Source organism: Bos grunniens, chromosome 16, assembly GCF_055505025.1.
Source record: "Bos grunniens cultivar Pamir isolate PY7600 chromosome 16, Bosgru_T2T1.0, whole genome shotgun sequence".
NCBI classification, from domain to species: Eukaryota; Metazoa; Chordata; class Mammalia; order Artiodactyla; family Bovidae; genus Bos; species Bos grunniens.
The window spans coordinates 38,661,673-38,689,369 of record NC_141180.1 but is presented as its reverse complement, the minus strand read 5'-3'; the positions used below and the strand labels follow the sequence as shown (position 1 = coordinate 38,689,369).

At 47.6% G+C, this 27,697-nt stretch overlaps 2 protein-coding genes across 2 annotated transcripts in view; one reads left to right on the top strand and one right to left on the bottom strand.

Moving 5' to 3' along the window:
• Positions 1 to 1,175: 1,175 nt before the first annotated feature.
• UBIAD1 (UbiA prenyltransferase domain containing 1) lies at positions 1,176 to 15,054 on the bottom strand. Its single transcript, XM_086344478.1, has 2 exons — positions 12,537 to 15,054; positions 1,176 to 3,818 (listed from the first exon to the last, which is right to left on the bottom strand). The coding sequence occupies exons 1-2, from the start codon at positions 13,045 to 13,047 to the stop codon at positions 3,331 to 3,333; spliced, it is 999 nt and encodes a 332-aa protein (XP_086200604.1). The 5' UTR covers positions 13,048 to 15,054; the 3' UTR covers positions 1,176 to 3,330.
• A 3,069-nt stretch (positions 15,055 to 18,123) lies between these two features.
• Positions 18,124 to 27,697, top strand: part of MTOR (mechanistic target of rapamycin kinase) — a 123,744-nt gene continuing 114,170 nt past the window's right edge. Inside the window, exons 1-6 of the mRNA XM_086344468.1 lie at positions 18,124 to 18,430; positions 20,512 to 20,687; positions 21,322 to 21,430; positions 22,120 to 22,352; positions 23,624 to 23,824; positions 24,532 to 24,666. Of these exons, the coding sequence (XP_086200594.1) occupies positions 20,526 to 20,687; positions 21,322 to 21,430; positions 22,120 to 22,352; positions 23,624 to 23,824; positions 24,532 to 24,666 (840 nt within the window). The 5' untranslated portion in view covers positions 18,124 to 18,430; positions 20,512 to 20,525. The remainder of the gene's footprint in view (positions 18,431 to 20,511; positions 20,688 to 21,321; positions 21,431 to 22,119; positions 22,353 to 23,623; positions 23,825 to 24,531; positions 24,667 to 27,697) is intronic.

The following is a 27,697-nucleotide window of genomic DNA, read 5'->3' as shown; positions in this document are numbered from 1 at the left end:
AGTCATGTCTGACTTTTTGTGATCCCATGGACTATAGCCCACTAGGATTCTCTATGGAATTCTCCAGGCAAGAATACTGGAGCAATAGCCATTCACTTCTCCAGGGGATCTTCCCCGACCCAGCAATCAAATCTGGGTCTCTGGCATTGCAGGCAGATTCTTTACCGTCTGAGCTGCCAGGGTGGGGCAGGAGGGAAATGCTTTGAGTAGGTCAGGTGGATGAGGCAGTTCAGGGACAAAGTGAAAGCTTCCACAGGACTGGGCCGAAATGGGGATGGGGTGGCCAGGACAAGAGCCCCCTAGGCCCATGGTACTCAGCAAGGAAGGCTGCTGTCGGGGGGCATTTTGAACGCTTCTAGAGCAGAGTGTCCAAGAAACAAGGGTAAATTCCAGGGCCACCCCCAAGCTTGAAATAGCAGGGAAGCAACCTTACAGACAGTGAGCAGATGGAGCTAGGACCCAGCCAATATTCCTGGCTCTGGCCCCACGGAGGCACAGGAGTCCTGGGCAGTCCTAAGGAGATGAGAACTGACCCAAATGACTGAGGCTGAATTTCCATCCATGTCCACTGGGGGGCAGAGTAAGTCTGACTCACAGATTTAAAAGCAGTGAAGCTGTATCTCAGGGTCAACACCCACCACGTCTGCTGCCGTCACTCCGTGGAGCTTCCCCTTCTAATGGCATATAGTGCTTTGGGGGGGACCCAAGCCCACTGCTTCATATTCACTTGTGGCAAAGCCTTCCTTTGACACAGCAAAGCAGCCTTTTCAGTCTTGCAGAAATTCACCGAACTAGACTGTTATCCATTTTATGTATCTTTGCTGGCTGTGTTCTAGAGGACATACTGTCAAATGCCCAGCAGAAAACCAAACATCCTCTGTCTGCACATTCTCCGTCTATCAGCACAGTGACCCGCTGGAGAAAAGTCAAAGTAGGAAAAAGCAGAGGTTAATCTGGCCTGACTGGCTCTTGGCAAACCCATACTGCCTCAGAGAGGTAACCTCTATCTTTTCTAAGGGCTCGTCGAATCCAGTCAAACTCATCACCAAAGATCAGGCATCCTGCCCCCACCCCACCTATGTGCCCGTGCTGGTCTCGAGGTTTATGAGTCAGAGTTCACAAGCAGACGATGAGATAAGCAGCACGAGGAAAACACAGGGAAACTGGAAGCCAGATCACTGATCCACATTTTCCTTTTTTTTAATTAAAAAAATGGTTTTATTAACAAGTCTAAAGAAAACTTTCATTGAATCAAGGGGTGTAATACAAATTATAGAGACCTGCATATAAAGCCTGGCAACGAATCTGGCCTTTTAGAAAGATTTATATATAAAAATATGCATTAAAACCTGCACCAGAAACAGTGCAGAAGTTAACTGACAGCCCCGATAGAAGGCCTTACCAAGGTGGTCTGGTCTATGGACACAGGGAGCTCTCAGGCCCACAGCTTCAGAGGTAAGACTTGTGACAACGCCCTGCTGGTCTTTGAAGGCAGGACTCCCGAGAGCACCAAAATGTCACAAGCCTGGCATAAAACAAAAATGGTGCTGGGAAGACAGGCAGGAGAGAGTGCTGTCCTCCTCACCCTCCTTACTGGGCTCTGACCACTCTTCGAGGATTCTGGAACTCTGCAGACAAACCACCTTTAACTTTAGAAGAACTGCAACTTCCAACTTCTGCAAATGTGTTTTTTTCCAAGTAAGATGCCTAATTCTAACTCAAGAAGCCAAGTTATAATTGGCCTGATTTTAAGGATGAAGAGTTGGTTCTGATGTTATTTTCTGCAGGTCGAGACCCTGACATACCCACCAGAGTGGCTTTAATCACAACAGAAAAAAATGATGACAACAGCCTCGATCTAGTTCTGTCTTGGACCCAAGGCAACCAAGCAATTCTAGCCCAGAAAGTTATATTGCATGGACAATGATATGAAAACCAGCTTGGATCAACTTTGGAATCTGCCCCCCTCCCCACTCTGGGTGCAAACTATCCCACACAAGGCAAGAGAAGCCTTTGGGAGAATTGGGGTCAGTACAGGACAGAAGTCCCCAAGGAGGAAGACATAGTTTCTTTACTGGTAGGCCTGACATTTTGGGTGATCAGGGTCAGGACTGTTTGACCACTGGCTTATCACTCATGGAGGGGCTACTGTCCTGCATCAGCTCATCCTGTGGTTCTGTGAAAAGGGGCAACCATCCCTGACTCATCTCTGCTAAGCTGCTGCCCAAATAGCAGGGCTCCATAGATTGGAGAAGGAAATGGCAACCCACTCCAGTATTCCTTGCTGGGAAATCCCATAGACAGGTGAGCCTGGCGGGCTACAGTCCATACAGTTGCAAAGAGTCGGACACAACTTAGCAACTAACAGTGGATGGGAAATACACAAATGGGGACCAGGAAGAAACGGAGGGTGGTCATAGGGGAGCACAAGGAACAGCAAAGAAGGGCAAGGAGGGGTGCCCTGTGGGCCTCCAATAGCTGGCAAGGACAGCAGGCCTCCACAATTTCAGAGCACCTGCTAGTCACTAAAAGGACGGGGAGGTGGGCGGGAGGACGGGGAGGTGGGCAGGGGGGCGGGGGGTCCCTTCCTGTCAGACCACTGGGTTCCACAGGGAAACCAGCTGCCCTGCCAGTTTTCTCTCCAAAAGCAGAGTGATTTTCTCAGCTACCTCCAGGGTGGTTTTAAATTCCTTCCAAGCCCCCAGCCCAAATGCTTTGTTGTGTGGCAATCTTGACGCTTTTCCTTAACCGTGGCAATAAGTGAAGGGAGGATGAAAGGGTCTGAGTCACAACTTAGGCAAAAAGCCAGGAGCCCAGCCGGGCTGTTAATAAGCAAAGTCCTCTCTTAAGCAGAGCATTACTGGACCCGAGAGCTCAGGGTGAGACAGGCGCTCCTGGTCACGGGGGATCATCACCACACATCCTGACAGACCAAGGTACGGAGGACATTTGGCTCAATTACTATGGCTCTTCCGGGACAGGAGGCCAATCCTGGCAGCTCCTTCGCCAAGTCTCAGGGCATTTTAATCCACTTAAAAGTGACCTGACAACACCCTCTAGTGGAAATTATAAATAAAACAAGGGCTGTGTGTCCAATTTACCTTCTGAGGCCAGAGTGGTTTCCGGAGTCCCCATAAAACGGAGTAAAATAAGTAAAATAACAAAAACAAAACATTTTCTTTAAGAACGTAATAATAAAAAAAAGGTGGGAGTTCACAAGCCATCTGTAGGCCCCTCGGTGCTGAATCACCTTCTCTCCTCAGATCCTGCCTTCAATGCATCCTAAGAAAGGGGGGCACACTGGATGTGGGGAGGCGGCCACTGGTCCCCTTAGAGTTTGGGCAGACTGCCTGCTGGTGCCAGGATGATGCCGAACACGTAGAAGAGGCCCAGCAGAAGGTTGAGCTTGGCAGTCTTCTGGGGCAGTTTGTTGAAGGTCTGGCTTCGGAACTGCCTCTCAAGGGAGAAGGCCATGGGGATGGTGAGCAGGGGCAGAGCCAGGCTGATGCTGCAGTGCACAGCCAGGATGCTGAAGGCCAGGTAGGGCAGGAAGAGCAGGGTGTTGTAGAGCACATAGGACAGCGTGGGCCCGATGAGGATGGCGAGGGTGACGATGCCAGCCTCCCGGTCCGACTCCATGTCCCGGGTGTTGTTGGAATGGAGGATGGCCTCCGTGCTAAGGGCGAGGGGGATGGCGTAGAGCAGTGGGAAGACCGCCAGGGACCCCACCTGGACGGCGTAGGCGAACATCACAGCCAGCGGGCCAAACGTGATGAGGATGACGAGGTCCCCCAGAGCCAGGTACTTGAGTCCAATTCCTATGGCCAGAAAACCCAGAGAGTTGGTGTGAGATCAGGGCTGGAAACTGCGGGTCTGCTCTCCAGTGGAAAGGCCGGCTGCCTGTGGCTGGGCAGGGCATTTTCTTCTCGGACTGGGAGGCGGGGCACTGGTTGTATTCCCCTCCCCTCCAGAGCAAAATCCGAATTCTCCTCTGGTGATGGAGAGGGTCAGAAAAGACTAATCCTTTCACACCCAGTTCAGTCTGAGTCATCCCTGAGTATTCCTTCCTGCTGTCCCTCAACAAAAGGGCTTCCCAGGTGGGGCTAGTGGTAAAGAACACTCCCTTCCAAGGCAGGAGACATAAGAGACACAGGTTTGATCCCCAGCTGGGGAAGATCCCCTAGAGAAGGGCATGACAAACCACTCCAGTATTCTTGCCTGGAGAATCCCACGGACAGAGGAGCTTGGAGGGCTATAGTCCATGGGGTCAAAAAGAGTCAGATACGACTCAAGTGACTTTGCATCCACATCCCCCAACAAAGCTCTGACACAAAGAGCAGGGGCTTCCCAAACTAGTGGTTACCAGTTGGAGGGGGAGTGGAGGGGCAGAACAAGGGTAGGGGAAGGGGAGGGCCAAACTACTGGGTGTGAGACAGGCTCCGGGATGTATGGTACAACAATGTGAGCACAGCCCATATTTTATATAACTGTAAATGCAAAATAATCTTTACAAATTGTGTACATTACAAACTGGAAACGTTTTTGGAAAAAAAGAAGAGCAGGGAGTTCCTAGTCACACACAGTTCAATGGGGAGTCCATGAAGGCTTTCACAGGCCTTACAGTCCAGGGCTTGGCTTTCTTTCACCATCCACCAGCTCCCCCGTAAGACACTGCTCCTGTCAGGAACACCATGAGATTAGCCCCTCATGGAATATCCATCCCAGCTTCTTCCTTTTCGGCCACAACCTCTGGCAGCATCTTCTGGTTTTGAAAGCCCCCAGTTAACCTCAGCAAAATTTCAGGGTTCCCAAACTCCATACAGAGAAACTTTCACCCACATAATAAGGAAGACAGCTAAGAAGGTGAAGTTACAACTCTGCTTCCCCCGTCTCTGGTTCCCGTGAAGTTAAAACGCTGAATGATCCCTCATTTTTCCTCCTGTGCTGCTGATTGACCTCAAATCCTGTCTTTCAAACCAGCCCAGTTTCTCCATCCCCAAAGCCACACTCCATCCTGCCTCACTCTATCCCCAAGTCCAAGTCAGGGTCATCTTATGCACTACACTCCCACCCCCCACCCACCGCAACATTCAGCTGGTCCCTCAGCTTCGGGTCTCATAACTGCCTCCCCTCCTTCATCCCGAATTGAATCTCCACACTGCAGCCAGACTTTGTTGTTTAGTCGCTAAGTGGTGTCCAACTCTTTGTGACCCCATGGGCTGTAGCCCACCAGGCTCCTCTGTGAATGGGACTTCCCAGACAAGAATACTGGAGTGGGTTGCCATTTCCTTCTCCAGGAGATCTTCCCGACCCAATGCATCTCCTGCATTGGCAGGCGGGTTCTTTACTATTGAGCCACCTGGGAAGCCCCTGCAGCCAGAATGGTCCTCTCAAAACACTAAGCTGGCTGTGCCCTTCCGCAAACACATACCAGAACACCCTTATCAACAAGCTGTCCTCAGGATAAGAACAGCCCCAACTCTTTCACCTGACTCAGCTTTGGCCTGGCCCTGCCCTGCCCCCCTCCTGCCTTGCTCTGAGCTCTCCTCCCCTCCCTACCTCTACATCCTTCAGTTCCCCTCAGTTCCTCAGGGCCTTCAGACACTCCCTCACCTCCAGTCCCTTGCCTGGTCAACTCCTATTCAACCCTCAAGACTTTAAAGGTCATTCTTCAACCACCTTCCTCAGCCTGAGACCATATTCAGCCCCCCTGTAATATGCACCATAGCATCCTGACTTTCATAAATTCCACCACACTCGTAATTCTTTTCTTTTTTTGGTGCCGAGTGGCATGAAGGATCTTAGATCCTCAACCAGGGATTGAACCCATGTCTCCTGCAGTAGAAACACGGAGTCCTAAGCACTGGCTGCTGCGGAATTCCCACACTTCTAATTCTTAATCTCCCTCTCTCCCACAAACCAGTAGGTTTCACGAGGGCACAGCTGGCTCCTCAAACCTGACAGGCTGAACTGAACACAGAGCTACAGTAACAAGCACCTGAAATTTGGGACCAAGATCGTGAAAAATGTCCCACTGGGACTGAAACAGGCAAAGCAGCGCAGGAAGAGTGAGAGGCACCCACTCAAAGAGGTGACCCACATATATATTGCTACAGAAGCTTGGGAAACCTCTGATCTAAAGAAGTTACTAAGACATGGCCCCAGGATCAGAAGGTTAAAAGAAAAAAAACTATCGGGTCATAAATTGCATTTTAAACAAATATGAGAGACATTATCTGTAGGGAATCTAAAGGCTTGGCAGCTGAAGAACAAGACGCAGCGCAAGTTTACCTCCAAACTTGTGGTTGGGACTCTTTAGCGCTAAATGACCATGGTTGGTTCTTGGAAATGAAGCATCTCCAGGATAGGCTATAACAGGCATGCTCCCTGAGTCCCACCAACACCCAGTAAACTCATTCTGTACTCCCCACACAGTGTTTTGATAAATAGTTTGGTTGTGTGAGGACACGCCCTCTAGGAGGAAGGTCTCTCCAGCAGCACATGAGCTCTAAATAAGGAAACTGATGTCTTGTGTGATGTCTCACACATTTAGGCAACTGACAGGCAGGACTGCTCCAACTACCGATCCACCAAGTTTCTCCACCAGCTGCCCATCCCTTTATTTCCTCAGCTCTCCAGGCAGACCTCGGGACTCTATGGAAAGAAACAGAACAGCTCTATAGCCTTGATTGACATCTGGCGAGAGTACCCAAGAGCACCTCCTTAAGTTGCCTGGCAAAAAAAAAAGACGTGAGCAAGGCTGAACAGGAAAGGAGTATGTTACTGATTCAATGGACATGAGTTTGAGCAAACTCCGGGAGATAGTGAAGGACAGGGAAGCCTGGCATGCTGCAGTCCATGGGGTCACAAAGAGTCGGACACAACTGAGCAACTGAACAACAAAAGGTTGAACAGAAACCTGTGCCTGCAAAGATAAGCCCCCACCTTCAACAGACCTTGAACAAAAAAACCACAAAGCTCAGCTAAGGATGAGAGAGGTCTGTCAACCTTCTTGAGGTTATCTGACACTAGAAAATGACATAGCCCTTGAGCAGAAAGTCCTGTTTTCAGAGTGTCTGACCCAAGGCTCACGAGCTCCACCTGATTCAGAGGTGTGGCCCACCTGGGAGTTTCCTTTTAGGTATCCCTTCCTCCCAACTCCCCTTTCCACAGGGGCCAGCACAGTGAAATCCTGGGCCAGTTCTTCACACGGCCAGCCAGAAGGAATTTGTTAAATCAAAATGTTGGCAAGGACATGGAGTAACTGGAACTCTCGTGCCTTGCTGGTGGGAAGGTAAACAAAGTAGAAGCACTTTAGGAAACACTTTGGCAGCTCATAAAGTTAAACATCATCTACTCTTGCCTGGAAAATCCCATGGACGGAGGAGCACAGTGGGCTGCAGTCCATGGGGTTGCTAAGAGTCGGACACGACTGAGCGACTTCACTTCACTTCACTTCTCTTCACTTCACCCTATGACCCAGTAATCTGATTCCTAGGCATTTACCCAAGAAAAAGCAAACACAAATATCCACAGAAGACTTGAAAATGAATGTTCAATCATGATAGCCAAAATATGGAAAAAATCCAAGTCACTGAACAGGATAATGGATAAACAAACTGTGATATGTTCATACAATGGCTACCTCTCAGAGATACAAGGAACTACTGATCACATCACAACACAATGAAACTCAAAAACAGGCACAAGAATTCATACTGAATGATTCCATGTACATGATGTTCTGGACCAGGCAAAAGGAATCCATGTGAAAGAAGTAAGAACAGTGGTTGCAGTGGTTCCCACTAGATGGAGAGAGTGGAGTTGAAACAGAAGAAGCACAAGGAAGCTTTTGGGGGTGATGAAAATGTTCTGTATTATGACAGGGGTATGGGTTATCAATCAAACCAGCCAATCTTAAGAGAGATCAACCTTGAATATTCATTAGAAGGACTGAGGCTGAAGCTGAAGCGCCAGTATTTTGGTCATCTGATGCAAACAGACAACTCATTGGAAAAGTCCCTGATGCTGGAAAAGATTGAGGGCAGAAGGAGAAGAGAGCATCAAAGGATGAGATGGCTGGACGGCATCACCGATGCAACGGACATGAACTTGGGCAAACTTCGGGAGATGGCGAGGGACAGAGAGGCCTGGTGTGCTGCAGTTAATGGGGTCACAAAGAGTCAGACACGACTGGATAACTGAACAACAACAACATGAGTTATACAGCTCTATGTATTAATATCTGTCAAAATTCATCAAACTATAAGGCTCAAAATCCATGCATTCCACTGTTCGTCAATTATATATCAATAAAGTCAACGTCAAAAAAAATCATGTCAGATTATGTCATTCCTCCACTCAATATATTTCAATGTATCCACATTTATTCATTCAATAAATATTAGGTACTGAGTACATGCCAGGTGGGCACTGTTCTGGACACCATGGGGTTCAGCAGAGAACAGAGACTAAAATCCCTACACCCAGGGAATTTACAGTCTAAGTGGGAAGGTAACTAACACAGTAAATACTTTCTGTGGTTAGAAAGTGATGTGTGCTGTGTAGAAAAAGCAAAGAAAAGCAATAAGGAAAATACTGTAGAGGAAGATAGTGTAGGGAAAACACAGAAAGGGTGTGTGATTTTATTTTTTTTAGCTGCTGCAGAAAGCCTTATTGTTTAGTAGTTTTAAATAGGGCAGAAAAAAAGGCCTTACCAAGCAGCTGACATTTGAGCAAATGGGTGGTGGTTAGAAAACAAATCATACACATAGATGGGGAAACAGTATCCTAAACAGAGGAGACAGCATCTGCAAAGGACCCAAGGCAGGAGCACGCCTGATGCATTCCAGATACAGCTGGGAGGGCGGTGTGGCTGGAGCGCGGTGAGGAGGAGCGCAGGTCAGAGAGCTGGGGGAGGTGGGGGGTGAGAAGATCATGTCAGGCCCTGGGAGTCATTGTAAAGACTTTAACGAGATGCGCGCCAAGGAGAGTTTTGAGCAGAGGACTGACACGGCTGCAGGAGTACTCTGAAAGGGACAAGGGTGGATGCATAGAGATCAGTAAAGCATCAGCCACAATAATCAAGGGAAATGACAGTGGCAGTGGTGGGAGGGGATGAGAAGTGGTCTGGCCCCAAATGCATTTTAGGAGAGTCAACAGGACTTACTGACAGTCTGGATGTGAGATGTGAGAAAGCAGAGTCAGGGATGATGCTCATGATTTGCAGCCTGAAGAACCAGAAGGATGGTGTTGCCATCGAGTGAGAAGGGGAAAGCTGAGGGTACAGCAGGTTTTTGGTGGGGGAGAAGATCAAGAATTTGGTCTCAGACACGTCAAGGTTGAGATGCCTATAACCTCTAAGAGAAGTTACTGAAGTTGGACCTTGGGGCTTCCCAGGTGCTCCAGTGGTTAAGAATCTGTCTGCCAGTGCAGGGGACATGGGTTTGATCCCTGGTCCGAAAAGATCCCACATGCCAAGGAACAACTAAGTCTAAGCGCCATAACTAATGGGCCTATGTTCTAGAGCCTGCAGCCGCAACTACTGAGGCTGGTGTGCCCGGAGCCTGTGCTCCACAACAACAGAGGCCACCACAAGGAGAAGCCTGAGCACCACAGTGAAGAGTTGGCCCAGCTCGCCACAACTAGAGAAAGCCTGTGCACAGCCACAAAGACCCAGCACAGCCAAAAATAAATAAGTAAAAAACAAGTGGGATCTGAGTGTGGAGTTTAGTGGAGGTACCTGGTCCAGAGGTAGAAATCCAAGACTCACCAGCTTAATAGATGGCGATAGAAGCCATGAGACTGGCTGAAATCGCCAAGGGAGTAAATAGAGCTAAAGAGGTCTAAGGACTAGGCTTGGGAGTGACGAGGAACTAGCCGAGACTGAGGCCCTATGAGACCAGTATGATCTAGCCCCTACCTCCCTTGACGGCTGCATCTCAGTCTCCCTCTCGATTATGCTGGTCTTTCAGCAAATCCTGAGATGCCAAGTCCTTCCCTACCCCAGGATATTTGCATCTGCTGTTCCTGCGGTCCTGAAGGACCTGACTCAGACCCCAATTCTGCCCCACGGCTGGCTCCTTGTCCTTCAAAGCTTAGTTTAAGTGTCACCTTCACAGAGGGCCTCTTTCTTCCATCAGCACCTTACACATTCATTCTATTTCAGCGCCCTACTGATTTCCCTCACAGAACTTTTTACAGCTGGCTGCCAGTTCACCACAGTTAGTCCTGCTTTTCTTCTTTCTCCTTCTGATGCTCCATCACAGTTCCCGTGGCCAGTCTTCTCCCCTCCTCACTTATTATTGGGGCTCCCCAGGGTATCTGTCAGAGAAGGCAATGGCACCCCACTCCAGTACTCTTGCCTGGAAAATCCCATGGGCAGAGGAGCCTGGTAGGCTGCAGTCCATGGGCTCGCTAAGAGTCGGACACGACTGAGCGACTTCACTTTCACTTTTCACTTTCATGCATTGGAGAAGGAAATGGCAACCCACTCCAGTGTTCTTGCCTGGAGAATCCCAGGGACAGGGGAGCCTGGTGGGCTGCCGTCTATGGGGTTGCACAGAGTCGAACACGACTGAAGTGACTTAGCAGTAGCAGGGTATCTGTCAACAATCCGTCCTCTGGGCTCTCACCCTGTCGTACAACTTAGTATATGTGCAAAGACTCTCAAAAGTCTCTACCTCCAGGTCAGACCTCTCCTCTGAACTCGGATTCAAATCCAACCGTCAATTTGACAGCTCCACATGGAGATCTGATATATTAAGATGTCCAAAGTCAATGTCTCCATTTTCTCTCCACAAACCTATTTTCAATCTTCTCTCTCTCACTCCACATCAACTTCACTATTTCAGTTGCTCAGGCCAAAACCTTAGAGTTATATTTGTTTGGATAGATTTTTTTTAGAGTTGTATTTAATTCCTGTTCCTCTCCTGCCTCACGTTCCATCTATCAGCAAACCTTGCCTACCTCCAAGAAATATTGGGAATCTAACTACTTCTTCCCTCTCCACTAATCCCACCCTGATTCAAGCCACCAGACATCTCTTGCCTGTTTTACTTGACAGATTCCTCCTAGATGTTCCTGCTTCTCCCCTTGCCCTCCTTTATCCATTCTCAATAACTTAGCCAGAGTGACTGTTTCAAAACACTAAGGCCTATGTCATCTTTGTGCCACACTGCCTTGCCCAAACACACTGCTTTTACTTCACCTCCTTTTACTGTCTCCCTCGTGCACACCCTGTACTCCATGCTGTTTTCCAACATTTTCAGGGACACTCCTGGCTTAAAGCCTTTGGCAATTGCTGTTCCAACATACTCTTCCTCCAAATAACTGCTCAGCCAACTCCCTCACCTGTCACCTCCTACAATCTTTGCTCAAATGCTACCTTCTTCCAGATACCTGTTAAGCCAACTCCCTCACCTCCCTCTCACAATCTCTGATCACATGTTATCTTTTTTTGGCTGTGCGAAGGGGCCTGTGGGATCTTAGTTCTCCAACCTGGGACAGAACCTGTGTCTCCTGCACTGAAAACACAGAGTCAACTTCTGGACCACCAGGGAAGTCCCTTGTGTTACCTTTTTTATGAGGCCTACCCTGATCAAACTAATTAAAATTAGTTTGTGTCCTCCTTCCTTGCTCTACTTAATTTTTTTTCCCCCTATAGTATTGTTCATCTTCTCATGTTCATCTTCTCATGTACTGTAACCAAGACACAAATTCTGGTTTCCTAAAGCCCCACATCTTGGAAACACTCTCAGTGCTGAGCAAACCAGGATATTGATCATCCTAACCATAATTTACTATTTTTATTTTCTATCTCTCCTCATGATATATAAAATCACTTCCAGAAGGGCAGGGACTTGACTGTTGTGTTCAGGTAGAACAGAACCTGGCACATAATAGGCGCTCAATAAATAGGGCTTAAACACCTGCCCATCAGCACTTTAATCAGCCTGCTGCAAGGGGTCACCTAGCAAACTAGCTGAAAGTAATTAGGTGCATAATTTAGAGCTCTTCAAATTTAATTCCACTAAAATTTGACACTGTGGCATTATAAGGGCTTCCAAGGTGGCACTAGTGGTAAAGAACCAGCTTGCCAATACACATGTAAGAGAAGCGACTTTCCCTGGGTGGGAAAGATCCCCAGAGGAGGGGGGACCAACCCACTCCAGCATTCTTGCCTGGAAAATTCCATGGACAGAGGAGCCTGGTGGGCTACAGTCCATAGCATCGAAAAAAGTCGGAGATGACTGAAGCGACTTTGCACCCACACACATGGCATTATAAGTTATGAAGAATGAGAGGAAATTAGATACCAAAAATTTCCGTATATACCATATATATGTTATTCCTAACATCCATAAGCCAAGCCAAAAATGTTATCCCCCAAATCCACATGGTCCAAACATTATAGATTTCACATAAAATGGCCTAATTCAGAAAATAACCTTTGACACTTCTTCGAGAGCCCTATAATTCCTAAGCAAACTGTAGTTTCCATGCAACTAAGACTTGCAGCAAATAGGCCAACTTACCTCCTGTGTAGAGAAAGGAGCCAGACAGGCCTCCGAAGTAGATGAGAGCTAAGTGCTCCAGTTTGAGAGGAGACAGACAGTAGAGGCAAGCGGCACAGACACAGCCCAAGGTGTAGAGGAAGACTCCAAACCGAACTACATCCTGGGGCTCCAAGATTCGGTCCACCAGGGTCCTGTCATCACTCTTTTTGTGGTCAATGCCTTTGGAAAAGTCGTAATAAGTGTTGACCAAATTGCCAGCCCCGTGCACCGCGAGGACAGCTATGGCACAACCCACCAACAGCCTGGGATCCAGGGCGCCTTGGGATCTGTATGCCAGGGCACTGCCCAGGGCCACCGGGGTGAGTGAGGCGCTGAAGCTCCAGGGCCGCAGGGCCAGGACATAGGAGGCGCACTTCTGCCTCCACGAGCGCTGCGGAGGTCTGTCCTGCTGAGGACAGCCGTTCCCCAGCAGGTCTCTGTCCTCGACCTTGGCCGTCTCTCCAGCGTGGATGTTAATCTTCTCCGCCATGGAGGCTGCACGTGTGTTAAGTCAGTGGTAGTGAGCCACCCACTGCGCAGCGTTCGCGCTAGGGCGAGGACGGACGGGGCGGGGCAACGGACCTGACCTTTTTCGGTTCCACCAGGGACAGGGACTGGGAGGCGGCGGGGCCCAGGGGCTGCAGCGAGTGGGCCTGACACCCCAAGAGGCCCGGCAGCACCGCCCCGACCTCCTGTCACCTGTGTAAGCCTGCTTCCAGACCCCAGCCCCGCCCGCCCTAGAGCCCGAGCACGAGCCGCGACCGCCACCCCGGGGCTGCCAGGACCGCCGGCGCCGCCATCTTGTGCGCCCGCCACCTCAAGCTCGCCGGGAAACACCGGCCGGCAGCACGGCCCTAGGCCTGAGCCAGGACCGAGGCGGGGTTAGGGGCGGGGCCCTGGAGGGGCGGGGCCAGAGGTCTAGGGGCGGGGCCGAGGTAGGGTGGCGACCCAGCAGCCCCGCCCTTCTCTTGCCCAAGGTCGGGGACGCAGTTGCTTTGAGTCTTGTTGAAAACAGCCTAACTTAACGAACGACCGCAAATGCATGTCGCTTTACGACTTACCAAGAGCTTTCACTCACGGAAATAGAACTTATTCTGTTTTTCGTTCAACAAAAGTTAATTGAGCCCCCACTGTGTGCAGCAAGATTTATTGAACACCTACTGCATGCAGCAGTGAACAAAATGGACAAAACCAGGGAGCACGTTGAGGGTGATAAGGTATAATTATATCCCTTCATTTTCAAGTGGGAAAACTGAAGCTCTGAAATGGGAAATGCTGTCTAAGAAACTATTAGCTTTGCCAAGACAGGAAGGAAAACTGAAAGTCCATCTATAGATGAATGGATAGTTCAGTTCAGTCGCTCAGTCGTGTCTGACCCTTTGCAACCCCATGGACTGCAGCATGCCAGGCTCCCTGTCCATCACCAACTCAAACTCATGTCCATCGAGTCAGTGATGCCATCCAACCATCTCATCCTCTGTCGTCCCCTTCTCTTCCTGCCTTCAATCTTTCCCAGCATCAGGGTCTTTTCAAATGAGTCAGTTCTTGGCATCAGGAGGCCAAAGTATTGGAGTTTCAGCTTCACCATCAGTCCTTCCTACGAATATTCAGGACTGATTTCCTTTAGGATGGATTGGTTGGATCTCTTTGCAGTCCAAGGGATTCTCAAGAGCCTTCTCCAACACCACAGTTCAAAAGCATCAATTCTTCAGTGCTCAGCTTTCTTTATAGTCCAACTTTCACACCCATACATGACTACTGGAAAAACCATAGCTTTGACTAGATGGACTTTTGTTAGCAAAGTAATGTCTCTGCTTTTTACTATGCTCTCTAGATTGGTCATAGCTTTTCTTCCAAAGAGCAAGCATCTTTTAATTTATGGCTGCCGTCACCATCTGCAGTGATTTTGGAGCCCAAAGAAATAAACTCTCTCACTGTTTTCATATTTCCCCATCTATTTGCCATGAAGTGATGGGACTGGACGCCATGATATTAGTTTTCTGAATGCTGAGTTTTAAGCCAACTTTTTCACTCTCCTCTTTCACTTGGGTCAAGAGGCTCTTTAGTTCTTCTTCACTTACTGCCATAAAAGTGCTGTCATCTGCGTATCTAAGGTTTTTGATACTTCTCCCAGCAATCTTGATTCCAGCCTGTGCTTCATCCAGCCTGGCATTTCACATGATGTGCTCTGCATATAAGTTAAATAAGCAGAGTAACAATATACAGCCTTGACGTACTCCTTTCCCTATTTGGAACCAGTCTGTTGTTCCATGTCCGGTTCTAACTGTTGCTTCTTGACCTACATATAGATTTCTCAGGAGGCAGGTCAGGTGGTCTAGTATTCCCATCTCTTTAAAAATTTTCCACAGTTCGTTGTGATCCACACAGTCAAAGGCTTTGGTGTAGTCGATAAAGCAGATATTTTCCTGGAACTCTTGTGCTATTTTGATGATCCAATGGATGGTGGCAATTTGAATGGATAAAGATATACCTAAAATGGAATATTGTGTGTTGGCATTCATTGAATGGATAAAGATATATCTAAAATGGAATATTGTGTGTTGGCATTCACTGAATGGATAAAGATATATCTAAAATGGAATATGGTGCCCATGTGTAGAGTTGCTTAGGCATGTCTGAGTCTCTGTGACCCCCATGGGCTGTAGCCCACCAGGCTCTCTGTCTGTAGGATTTCCCAGGCAAGAATACTGGAGGGGGTTGCCATTTCCTCCTCCAGGGGATCTTCTCAACCCAGGGATCTCTTGCATCTTCTGAATTGGCAGGCAGATTCTTTACCACAGGGCCAATTGGGAAGCCCCAAAATGGAATGTTACTGAGCCATAAAAGATAATGAAATATTGTCATTTGCAGCAACATGGATGGACCTAGACATTATCATACTAAGTGAAGTAAGTCAAAGACAAATATTATGTGATATCATATATGAGAGTCCCTTGGACAGCAAGGAGATCAAACCAGTCTATCCTAAAGGAAATCAACCCTGAATATTCATTGGAAGGATTGATGCTGAAGCTCCAATATTTTGGCCACTTGATGCGAAGAGCTGATTCATTGGAAAAGACCCTGATGCTGGGAAAGATTGAGGGCAGGAGGAGAAGGGGGTGACAGAAGATGAGATATGGTTGGATGGCATCACTGACTCAATGCACATGAGTTTGAGCAAACTCCAGGACATAGTGAAAGACTGGGAAGCCAAAGAGTCTGACACGACTTAGCAACCGAATACAACCCCAGTATCCTGGATTTCTGGCAGAGGATGAGATGGTTGGATGGCATCACTGACTCAATGGACATGAGTCTGAGCAAACTGTGGGAGAAAGTGAAGGACAGGGAAGCCTGGTGTGCTTCAGTCCATGGGGTCACAAAGAGTTGGATACCACTGAGCGACTGAACAACAACAACAAAATTTGACTTACTTCATTTTCAAAAATACTTTTTAAAAAAAGAGAAAAACCAACTGACATTCATGTTGGAACTACACACATTGGCCAATGCAACCATAGGGAGGTTACACAATATCAAAGAAAGTATACTGTTAGAATCAATTCGCTATATGGAATTTACAATAAAGAGTTTTGTCTATTTTATTATTATCTGTAAGTTTTGTGCTACACATCCTTCATATTAGTGAAAGTTGTAATACACATATAATATATATGTACACAGGACTGACTATTTTGGTGCCCAGTGCAAGATAAAAATTCGGGACCTCTTATTCAAAAATCATTAAGAATTTCAAGACAGAGCATTCTGACATCACAGGTCACACAGCATGAAGAAAGCCCTGAATATACATACATGCCCCCCTCCCCTCACATCTAGTTGTTAACCATTTACAATTCCACCACCCACCACATACTTGCAAGGCCGGCAAAATCTGAATATTCAATGCTGCCAAATCAGACAAGAGGAAGAAGCAGATATATTAAAATCCTGGCTCCATCACTTACCTACTTTGTGACCCAATCCCTCTGGACATCAGATTACTCATGTACAAAGTGGGAACAACACAACCTGCCTCATTCATAATGTTCAGGAATAGCAGTAACAGCATTTAGTGACTGTTCATATGTGTCACATGGTATTTTGGGTGTGTGTGTGTATGTGTGTGTGTGTGTGTGTTAGTCGCTCAGTTGTGTCTGATTCTGCGACCCCATGCACCACAGCCCAGCAGGTTCTTCTGTCCATGGAATTCTCCAGGCAAGAATATTGGAGCGGGCTGCCACCCCCTTCTCCAGGTATTTTGGGTACTTTACATGTATTAGCATTGAACCCACACAATACCACCTACAGAGGTGTTATACATTATATATATACATATATATATATACATTATATATATATACATTATAATCCTTCTAGTTTTAAAGATAAGAAACTAGGTACATAAGTTCTTGCTCATATAGTCATATAGCTCATACAGTAAATGCTGGAGCTAAGTTTCAGATTCAGTTAGACTCCAAGATGCTTTTAACCACTACTCTATGGTATCCACCAAAATGACTGATACTTTCTAAGTGCTCAATAAATATTAACTATTATTTTAATGTAATGGACAATAAAACTCTGTAACCTGCAAAGAGACCTATAAATGTACTGATGACTATTGCTATAAAACCATCTTTGACGGTTCATTAGAAAACAGGGCCCTACCATGTCTTAGGAAGATAAAAATCCTATATATTGCTGGTGGAAATCAAAACTGGTACTTCCCTGATAAGAAATGAATTTGACAATATCTATTGAATTCAATCAGTTCAGTCGCTCAGTCGTGTCCAACTCTTTGCGACCCCATGAGCTGCAGCACTCCAGGCCTCCCTGTCCATCACCAACTCCTGGAGTCCACCCAAACCCATGTCCATCGAGTCAATGATGCCATCCAACCATCTCATCCTCTGTTGTTCCCTTCTCTTCCTGCCCTCAATCTTTCCCAGCATCAGGGTCTTTTCCAATGAGTCAGCTCTTCACATCAGGTGGCCAAAGTATTGGAGTTTCAGCTTCAACACCAGTCCTTCCAAAAAACACACAGGACTGATCTCCTTTAGGATGGACTGGTTGGCCCTCCTTGCAGTCCAAGGGACTCTCAAGAGTCTTCTCCAACACCACAGTTCAAAAGCATCAATTCTTCAGTGCTCACCTTTCTTTATAGTCCAACTCTCACATCCATACATGACCACTGGAAAAACCATAGCCTTGACTAGACTGACCTTTGTTGACAAAGTAATGTCTCTGCTTTTTAATATGTTGTCTGGGTTGGTCATAACTTTTCTTCCAAGGAGTAAGTGTCTTTTAATTTCATGGCTACAATCACCATCTGCAGTGATTTTGGAGCCCAGAAATATAAAGTCAGCCACTGTTTCCACTGTTTGCCCATCTATATGCCATGAAGTGATGGGACTGGATGCCATGATCTTAGTCCTTCGTGGTCCCATCCCGCGGTACCCAGACAGCGAAATGGGTACCGCCACGGCCCAGGTGCAGTGGGGAACTTTAGTAACGATGCACCGGATGTGTGCGTGGAAGTGACTGAAGTCAACTCACGAATGATTGGTTCTCCCGAGAGGACCTAAGCCTCCTTTCTCCTACCACTGGCCACGGGGTTTGTCTATTTGAACAGTCCCCACCCCCTGGAGAAGCCGGGTCCCGAAGCCTCACTTCTCCTAAATGATTATTGGCCTGTATTCCTGTCTATTTTCTTCTTATGCCCGTCGATTGGTCGTTAGGGCTAGGACTACGCCCTCCCTCCCGCCCGGCTTAGAGGACAGCGGGGAAGGCGTGTGGTGGGGACCGGGCCCTGAAGCGGCGGTACCGGCGCGGGCGGCGGCAGTTGAGGCCTTGGCCGAAGCCGCGCGGTGAGTCTGGAGCCTGGCACCGACCCCTCCAAGGCGGCGGAATGTTCAGACCCACGGCCAATCTGGTCCCTGGGGGCACCCCGGGAAACCGTCCGTCTGGGACTTGGGGTCCCCTCAGTACTGGCCCCATGGAGTTGGGCACCGCCGGAGCCCTTGACCCTCACCTCGCGAGGCTACGCCCACCTCCTCCCGGACCTCCAGGAAACCCCCAGACCCTTTAGCCTATCGTGCGTTTCTGGCGCCAGAAGGCCGGCCCATCAGCTCCTGTGTTGCTGGGGCGCCTTTGGGTCACTGCCCATCAGTCAACCCTTCTTCTGAGCCACCTATACACATTGTCCTCAGAGAGGACCAACGTCAGTGTCAGCCCCTTGCGCTCCACTGTGGATGCCTCTCAAGGACCCATTCCCCGGAGCTGAGCTCGGTTCCACCCTGAGTTTCATCCTCTCCTTCCCCCGCCCCCATCCCTAGTTTGGGCACCTGGCTTTAACTTCTGTAAGCCCTCGCCAAGACCCTTCGTATATTTAAATTCTAGTATTTTCATTGAATTCTGCCTGGAGCAGATAGCCTGTGGGCCTTAGACCTTATGAAGATAGGCTGATTCCTTTCTGAGACTGGAAATTCCTTGCTAGCCTCCCTCCCCCTCATCACAGCCAGCTGCACACACTCTGTAGTAGTTTTCTCCTCTGGAATCCTTGGGGTTCCTCAGCCCTAAAGTCTGACACTTCTTTCTGCAGTCTTCTTCTTGATGCTGGAGTATTTAAAAGCTTCTCAGAATCAATTATTACTGTTTTTTACCCCTCTGGATTTCACAGATTCTTTCAAAAATAAGAAATTTTGAAAATTTGATTTTCTGTTATAACGTAGACAGGTGTATATGTTACTGCCATAGCAGTCTGGCAGAGCTTTATCACAGCTACTTTATTATGGTCACTTGATTATTTGTGTTTCCCCCTAGACTGTAAGCTTATTGAGGGAAGGGACAGTACATAATTGAGGAATAAGTGAGTGATCTCAGGAACATATCAGTCTCTTTTAGCTCATGTTCCAGGTACATTTTATAGAGCAGAGACTTCCCTGACAGTCCAGTGGTAAAAGACTCTTTGCCTCCAATACAGTGGGCACAGATTCAATCCCTGGTCAGGGAAATGAGATCCCACATGCTGCAGGGCAGGACCACAAAATAAAAATAGAAAATAATAAAAAATTTTAAAAATATAGAACTGTGCTGCCCAATACAATAACCATCAGCCACATGAGGCTTAGAGTGCTTGAAATGTGACTAGTCCAAGTTGAAATTGACCTAACTGTAAAATACACACTCGATTTTGGTGACTCGGTACAGAAAAAAAGAATGAAAAAATATGTCAATAATTTTTTTGTATTGATAATGTGTTGAAATGATATTTGGGATGTACTGGGATTAAATGTGTTCATTTTTCTTGTTTCTTTTTACCTTTTCCATATGGCTACTAGGAAATTCAAAGTTACATTTGTGATTCATATTGCTGTTGGGTAGTGCTGCTATAGAATAATAAACAGTGCCCCTCTTTAAATTTTCCTCAAGGAAAGGGGCAGCCTTAGGCATGCTTATTCTCTCCCTCTGCCTCCCCACTCTAGTACCTGACTGTGCCATGTATGTAGTGGTCATAAAGATAATCATACCTAGTAACGATTAACTCACTGTGTGCCTGGCACTGTTTTAATCATTTTTTAACATGGGTTAACTCACTCAGTCCTAACATCAACCTTATGAGTTAGGTACTATTATCCTCTTATTACAGTTAAGGAAACTATTAAGTATCTTCCTCAAGGTATATAATTTTGGAATGAATTCTCACCCAGGTAAGTCTGGCAGCACAGCCCATAATTTGACCTGTGCTACTGTGCTGCCTCTTTTAAACATCAGTCGTTGTTGAATGGCTCAAGGCTCTTTGCATGTTTTTCAGTGAGGTCTCCCAACCTTGTTTGGCTCCCCAGCTTGACTTGGGTATATGAAGATCTGTGTTGAGGAGCTGGGACCATATATAAGTTCATTGCCATAGTTTGTTATTCAGAATATTAAAGGAAGCATCTCTCCAAAGAACCTCAGGGCAAGATGCTTGGAACCGGCCCTGCTGCTGCCACCACAGCTGCCACCACGTCCAGCAATGTGAGCGTCCTGCAGCAGTTTGCCAGCGGCCTGAAGAGCCGGAATGAAGAGACTAGGGCCAAAGCTGCCAAGGAGCTCCAGCACTACGTCACCATGGAGCTCCGAGAGGTTCGGACTGTTGTCGTTGGGGCCATTCATCATGGAGTGTTGGGGCTACCTGTACCATCCCTGGGTTAGATGCCTCTTGACCCCTAAGTGAGGATTCAGAAAATGTAAAGATTCCATTTCAGAAAGGCGCCCAGTTTCTCGTGTCCATAGAATGTGCGGATTCCTTTGCAGCAGTTACACATTTCTGTGGCATTTCCTGAGGTGTGGTATTTTAAGAGTCAGCATAGAGATGGCTGTTTCTTTTCATTTTTTTCTGTTTCATGCCACATTCCAGACCTTCTACTCTTTCTGCCTGATAACAGTGGTTGGCATGGCTTTGAAGAGTTGGTTGCTTGGGGCTTTCTAAACAGAGACCAGACTTGAGGTCAGGGACAATGTCTTATTTGTCCTTATACCTCTGGTACTAGGTAGAATCTAGGACGGTAGGTGGCCTGCTATTGAATAAGATATGCAATAAGTATTTGTTAAATAGACCAATGAATTGCTGTACAGTTTAAAACTAGAAATGGGCAGCAGCCGTGTCCCCCTTGGCTTGAACTGTACCTGCCGGCTGCCTTTCAGGTCCTAACCTTTGGGAGCCATCCCACCATCAGGGAGACATTAGCAGTTGTGCTGAGTACATCTTCTTTTGTAGATGAGTCAAGAGGAGTCTACTCGCTTCTATGATCAGCTGAACCATCACATCTTTGAACTGGTGTCCAGCTCAGATGCCAATGAGAGGAAAGGTGGCATTTTGGCCATAGGTAAGGACAGAGTCTCTGGTGAGGTGGGAACTGGAAATAAAGGACTGCTCACCTTTGTGTCCACTGCACCCTGTGTCTGCTTCCTACTGGATACTTAGTTCACATTTGTTTAAGGAATTTTAAGGAGCCTCATGGCTTTCAGTGTACTTACTCAGCTATTCTAGCAGTAGTCCTGGGACATGGGCAAAGCAGGTATTTTCAGATATCCATATATCTGAACCATATCTCAGAACCATTAAGTAACTTTTCTAGGGCCAGTGTACCAGGGCTGAGACTAGAAGCCTGCTTTCACTCCAGGCTCTGTTTTCTCCATAGCACGGTGTGGCATAGCAGGACTCACAAACAGAAAAGTAGAGTTGGGATGCATTGAATGAAAGGCAGGTAATTTTCAGCTCCCAGGAACTAGTCGTCCATCCTGTGAACTATTATTCAGTCCCAGTTTGTTTTCCTTTTCTTCTTGGGAAAACAAATTGTATTTACTAAAATGAGGTCATTTTGCTTTATGTAAGTAGTTCTAGCACAAATGCCAAATCTGTTGGTTGAAATGAAAATTGTTTGCATCCTTACTGTCTGGAGATTTCAGTCAGTACTTAAAAGGAAGAGGTCACTGGCTGTGTCCCTCTGAAAGCCGCCTACTTTCCTGGGCAGCCTGTGCCCTTCCTCACCTTTTGCCTTCCTGTTTTTTCCAGCCAGCCTCATAGGAGTGGAAGGCGGGAATGCCACTCGAATTGGAAGATTTGCTAACTACCTTCGGAACCTCCTTCCCTCCAACGACCCAGTTGTCATGGAAATGGCATCCAAGGCCATCGGTCGGCTCGCCATGGCAGGGGACACTTTCACTGCTGAGTATGTGGAGTTTGAGGTGAAGCGAGCCCTGGAATGGCTGGGTGCTGACCGCAATGAGGGCCGGAGACACGCGGCTGTGAGTGTCTGGGGAGCAGTGCATCGTGTCGGGGTCCTTTCTTTGACGTGCTCAGGGCCCTGGAAGGCAAAGAGTGAGAGGGTCGCTCCAGGCAGAGGCACTGTGCTTCTTGGTGGCCCTGAATTCTACCCCGGGTCCCTTTCTCTCCTCACCCTGAGCTCCGTTCCTGAGGAGGAAAATTAACGTTCTCTTTCATTGCTTGAGAGGCAGCCCTGTGTACAGTTCTTACCCTGACCTCTGATTTTCCAGTCGAAAACGCTTCCCCAGAAGGCACCGTTCAGCCATAGGAAAGAAGAGAAGCCACAGGCCAAGAGGCTTACAAAGCCTCAGACAGCTGCACTATCTGCAGCATCCCTCTGTCAAGGTCCCTCAATATCCTGTGGAATAAGGAAGTTCTGGGCTGCAGAGAGGAGCAAGGGAGGTGCTTGCTCCCCCTGCTGGGAGAGTGGGTCTGCCTTCTCCCAGGCCTTTCCTGTTTATGTTTTAGTCATTTATTGATTGGTCAGTACACAGTCCAGACTTCCTCTTTCCCCTTGGCTGTTCTGCATTTGAGGGAGTGGTGGCTTCTACCCTCTTCTTCTAGACGCACATCCTCCTCGCTCTCCAAGGCTCATCCCTGAAAAAGACTAGTCTGATGGGCTAAAAATGCAGGCTGGGAGGCGGGGGAGAGTCTGTCCTTAAGAGACAGAATCTATGAACCAGTGTGGTGGAAATAGAAGCTTTAGGCAGATCCTTTCCAGTCGCTTCCCTCTTTAGCAGGCAGCACCATGAGAAAGGAGCCTGCCTGGGTGAGAGGCCTGCCTCTGGTGCCACTCTCTAACTCTAACTTGGGGCAGACCCTCCTGCCCACCTTCCATTTTTCCATGGTCAAATGAAAAAAGCAAGATTAAATATTAAACAGGAACATCCATTCAGTAAAAGTTTATTGACTGCTTAAGTAGTTCAGGTACATTCTAGGCTATTTATCTATCTATCTGCTATCTTCTAGTGGAGCAGTATATAAAACATCAAACACGGCTGCCCTTTCAGAACTTGTGTCCTGACTTTCCTGTACAAGCGTTCTATTTCTAAACACCCTGTGATAATGGACTCTGAGATGTTTGATCAGTTTTACTCTCATTCCTAGGTCCCCAGGAATTCTGAGCTACAAGAGTGGGCAAGTGTGCTGTTTTCCTAGTGTGTGTTGGCTCTGGCATGAAAAGAGGCTGTGTTCCTAAGAGAACAGAACTGTCTGATCCAGATGCAAGATCTCTGTGTGCCTTTCCTCCCAGGTCCTGGTGCTCCGTGAGCTGGCCATCAGCGTCCCCACCTTCTTCTTCCAGCAAGTGCAGCCCTTCTTTGATAATATTTTTGTGGCCGTGTGGGACCCCAAACAGGCCATCCGGGAAGGAGCTGTCGCCGCCCTTCGTGCCTGTCTGATCCTCACCACCCAGCGGGAGCCAAAAGAGATGCAGAAGCCGCAGTGGTACAGGGTGAGGAGATGGTTCCATTCCAGCCTCCAGCAAAGCACTTCGGCCTAGAGCATCACTGGGCTTAAAGAGCAGAAGTAGGCCCCTGGCCACAGAGCTAGTGTCATGTCTACTTTGGTCTTACATGACTTTTTAAGCTCACTGTGAATTAGTAGTTATTTTGTTGTTTCCAACGAAGGCAAAGATCTGTCCATAGCTACGCCATTATTTTACACACCACTAATAGTGAGACTGCAATGCCAGTTACACTCACTGCCTTTTTAACAACAATTATAAGGGATCTCTTTTCAGAGATGTTAAAGTAGGGGAAAATGGGTGTGTCTGGAGGAATGAAATGCAGTAAATACTGAGAAAATACCAGTTCTCCTCTAGTGTTGCGAGTCCTGTGCTGACTGCTGCTACCAGGAGAACCTACTGAGGCTTGTCCTACACCAAGAGCCTTGAACATGGGATTGGATACCTGGGTTCTAGTCTTGGCTGCCCTGTGACCTTGGGCAAGTCACTTAGTTTCTGTTTTTAATCTGCCTCATGGTGGCATTGTGAGAGTTGAAGCTAAATTAGATGAAAGATCTCAATGAACTAGTATTGTTGGTGATACTGGCACAAGTCCCTGAGCAGGCATGGTAACCTCAGAACCCCCCACATAGATGGCCGGGCTGCTTTCTAACTCTGGGTGTTGTGTAATGAAAGCATTCTGCATCTCTCTGTAGCACACATTTGAAGAAGCAGAGAAAGGGTTTGATGAGACCTTGGCCAAGGAGAAGGGCATGAATCGGGATGACCGGATCCATGGAGCCCTGCTTATCCTCAATGAGCTGGTCCGGATCAGTAGCATGGAGGGAGAGGTGAGAAGCCACTTCTGAGGAACAGTGGGGTTAGGGGTTCCAGGCTTCCCACGTGCCATTCTGAGAGTGAGACAGGCGAGATTCTCATCCTCACAAGCTTACATTTTATAGAGAAACAGGTAATAGACAAAGAAATAAGAGCATTTCAGACAGCAGCCAGATCTATGAAGAAATGGAGTGGAGGGAAATAGGATGGAGGGGGTGACTCCCTCCCTGCAGTGATGCCAGTTGAGCTGAGACCACACGACATGGAGGAGCCAGCCTAGCGGCTGGCAGGGAGGTTGTCCATGCAGAGACTTGAGGGTGAAAGAGAGTTTGACAAGTTCAAGCAGGAAGGGAAGTGAAGCTGGTGCACCATGAGTGGGAAGAGGGAGGGTGAGGCCCTACTGGGAGGCTCATAGTTTGTGGTCCACCCAGGCTCTTATTCTTACCCCAGGGGATGATGTGACGGCATGTGTCTCTAACAGTCATTGGCTGCTTGTGGGGAAGAGCTTGTGGAGAGGCAGGGAGGAAAGCAGAAAGATGAGTTAGGAGGTGTATTGGCTCAAAAAGCAGCTACAAAGATGGGTTTAAAAGTACAAGGATTGTATTAGGGAAATAGCCTGTGAGAGAAAATGAGGAGGGAGCTGGAAGAGGCTGGGAGAACCATCAGGCCTCAACGCGTGTCTGACCCTGAGTGAACAAGAGTGGGAAGAATGGGATGGAAGCGTCCTAATCTACCATGCAGAGCCATCCCAGGGTCCTCAGGCCGGACCTGGCTGTCAGAGGAGGCCCGCCATAGCATTCTTACTGCGTTCTCTCGGCTGGAAGCGGCCCCTGGAAGGTGCGGCTGTGGCACAGATACGGCTTCCACTGACTCTGGTAGTGTAGACGCAGAAGTGGATTCAGTGTCAGTCCACTCGTGCTGGATTCAGGGTGTATCTGGGAGGTAGTCTTCCAGTGGGGAACTGGTTGCTGTGGAATTTTACCCCGGGGCTTCCTGCTTTTGGAGGCCCAGTGACGTTTGTCAGTGCCTACGTCCTGGGTGTGGGCACAGTGTGTGCTGCAGCGTGTGAAGCACAGAGTCTAGCTCTGGATCCCCACTCCTCTCTCTGCTGTGTGACTTGGGTAAATTACTTCACCCCCTCAGTTTTCTCAGTTTTAACAGGGTCTTATCCACCTCATGGAGCTCCTGTAAGGTTTCTAAATATATATGGGGTGCTTAGCTCAACTCCTGATTCCTAGTGGGCATTGCGTAAATGATCATCCTCAGAGATTTCCCCACCTGAGTATAACATGCTTTCCACTGTACCCCACACAGCTCTGGGATCTTTGTTGTCTCCAGAAAAACGGGACAATATCACCTAGCTCACAGGTTTAAATGAAATAGTACTTTGGTGACGGTACTTTGTAAATTATGAAGAACTATACAAATATAAGGGCTTTCCTGTTGGCTCTGTCGGTAAAGAATTCTACAGTGCAGGAGACCTGGGTTTCATCCCTGGTTTGGGAAGATCTCCTGGAGAAGGGAATGGCTACACACTCCAGTGTTCTTGCCTGGGAAAATCCCATGGACAGAGAAGCCTGGCGGGCTACAGTCCATGGGGTTGCAAGAGTCAGACATGACTTAGCAACTAAACCATCACCACCGTACAAATATAAAGTATTATAATTTCATAACTTCTTCATTCATTTAACAGAATAGAATGAGCATCTACTATCAGATCAGATCAGATCAGTCGCCCAGTCTTGTCCGACTCTTTGCGACCCCATGAATCGCAGCACGCCAGGCCTCCCTGTCCATCACCAACTCCCGGAGTTCACTCAGACTCATGTCCATCGAGTCAGTGATGCCATCCAGCCATCTCATCCTCTGTCATCCCCTTCTCCTGCTGCCCCCAATCCCTCCCAGCATCAGAGTCTTTTCCAATGAGTCAACTCTTCGCATGAGGTGGCCAAAGTACTGGAGTTTCAGCTTTAGCATCATTCCTTCCAAAGAAATCCCAGGGCTTATCTCCTTTAGAACGGACTGGTTGGTTCTCCTTGCAGTCCAAGGGACTCTCAAGAGTCTTCTCCAACACCACAGTTCAAAAGCATCAATTCTTCGGTGCTCAGCCTTCTTCACAGTCCAACTCTCACATCCATACATGACCACAGGAAAAACCATAGCCTTGACTAGACGAACCTTTGTTGGGAAAGTAATGTCTCTGCTTTTGAATGTGCTATCTAGGTTGGTCATAACTTTCCTTCCAAGGAGTAAGCGTCTTTTAATTTCATGGCTGCAGTCACCATCTGCACTGATTTTGGAGCCCAGAAAAATAAAGTCTGACACTGTTTCCACTGTTTCCCCATCTATTTCCCACGAAGTGATGGGACCAGATGCCATGATCTTAGTTTTCTGAAGGTTGCAACTTTTTCACTGTCCACTTTCACGTTCATCAAGAGGCTTTTTAGTTCCTCTTCACTTTCTGCCATAAGGGTGGTGTCATCTGCATATCTCAGGTTATTGATATTTCTCCCGGCAGTCTTGATTCCAGCTTGTGTTTCTTCCAGTCCAGCGTTTCTCATGATGTACTCTGCATATAGGTTAAATAAACAGGGTGACAATATACAGCCTTGATGTACTCCTTTTCCTATTTGGAACCAGTCTGTTGTTCCATGTCCAGTTCTAACTGTTGCTTCCTGACCTGAATACAAATTTCTCAAGAGGCAGATCAGGTGGTCTGGTATTCCCATCTCTTTCAGAATTTTCCACAGTTTATTGTGATCCACACAGTCAAAGGCTTTGGCATAGTCAATAAAGCAGAAATAGATGTTTTTCTGGAACTCTCTTGCTTTTTCCATGATCCAGTGAATGTTGGCAATTTGATCTCTGGTTCCTCTGCCTTTTCTAAAACCAGCTTGAACATCAGGAAGTTCACGGTTCACATATTGCTGAAGCCTGGCTTGGAGAATTTTGAGCATTACTTTACTAGCATGTGAGATGAGTGCAATTGTGCAGTAGTTTGAGCATTCTTTGGCGTTGCCTTTCTTTGGGATTGTAATGAAAACT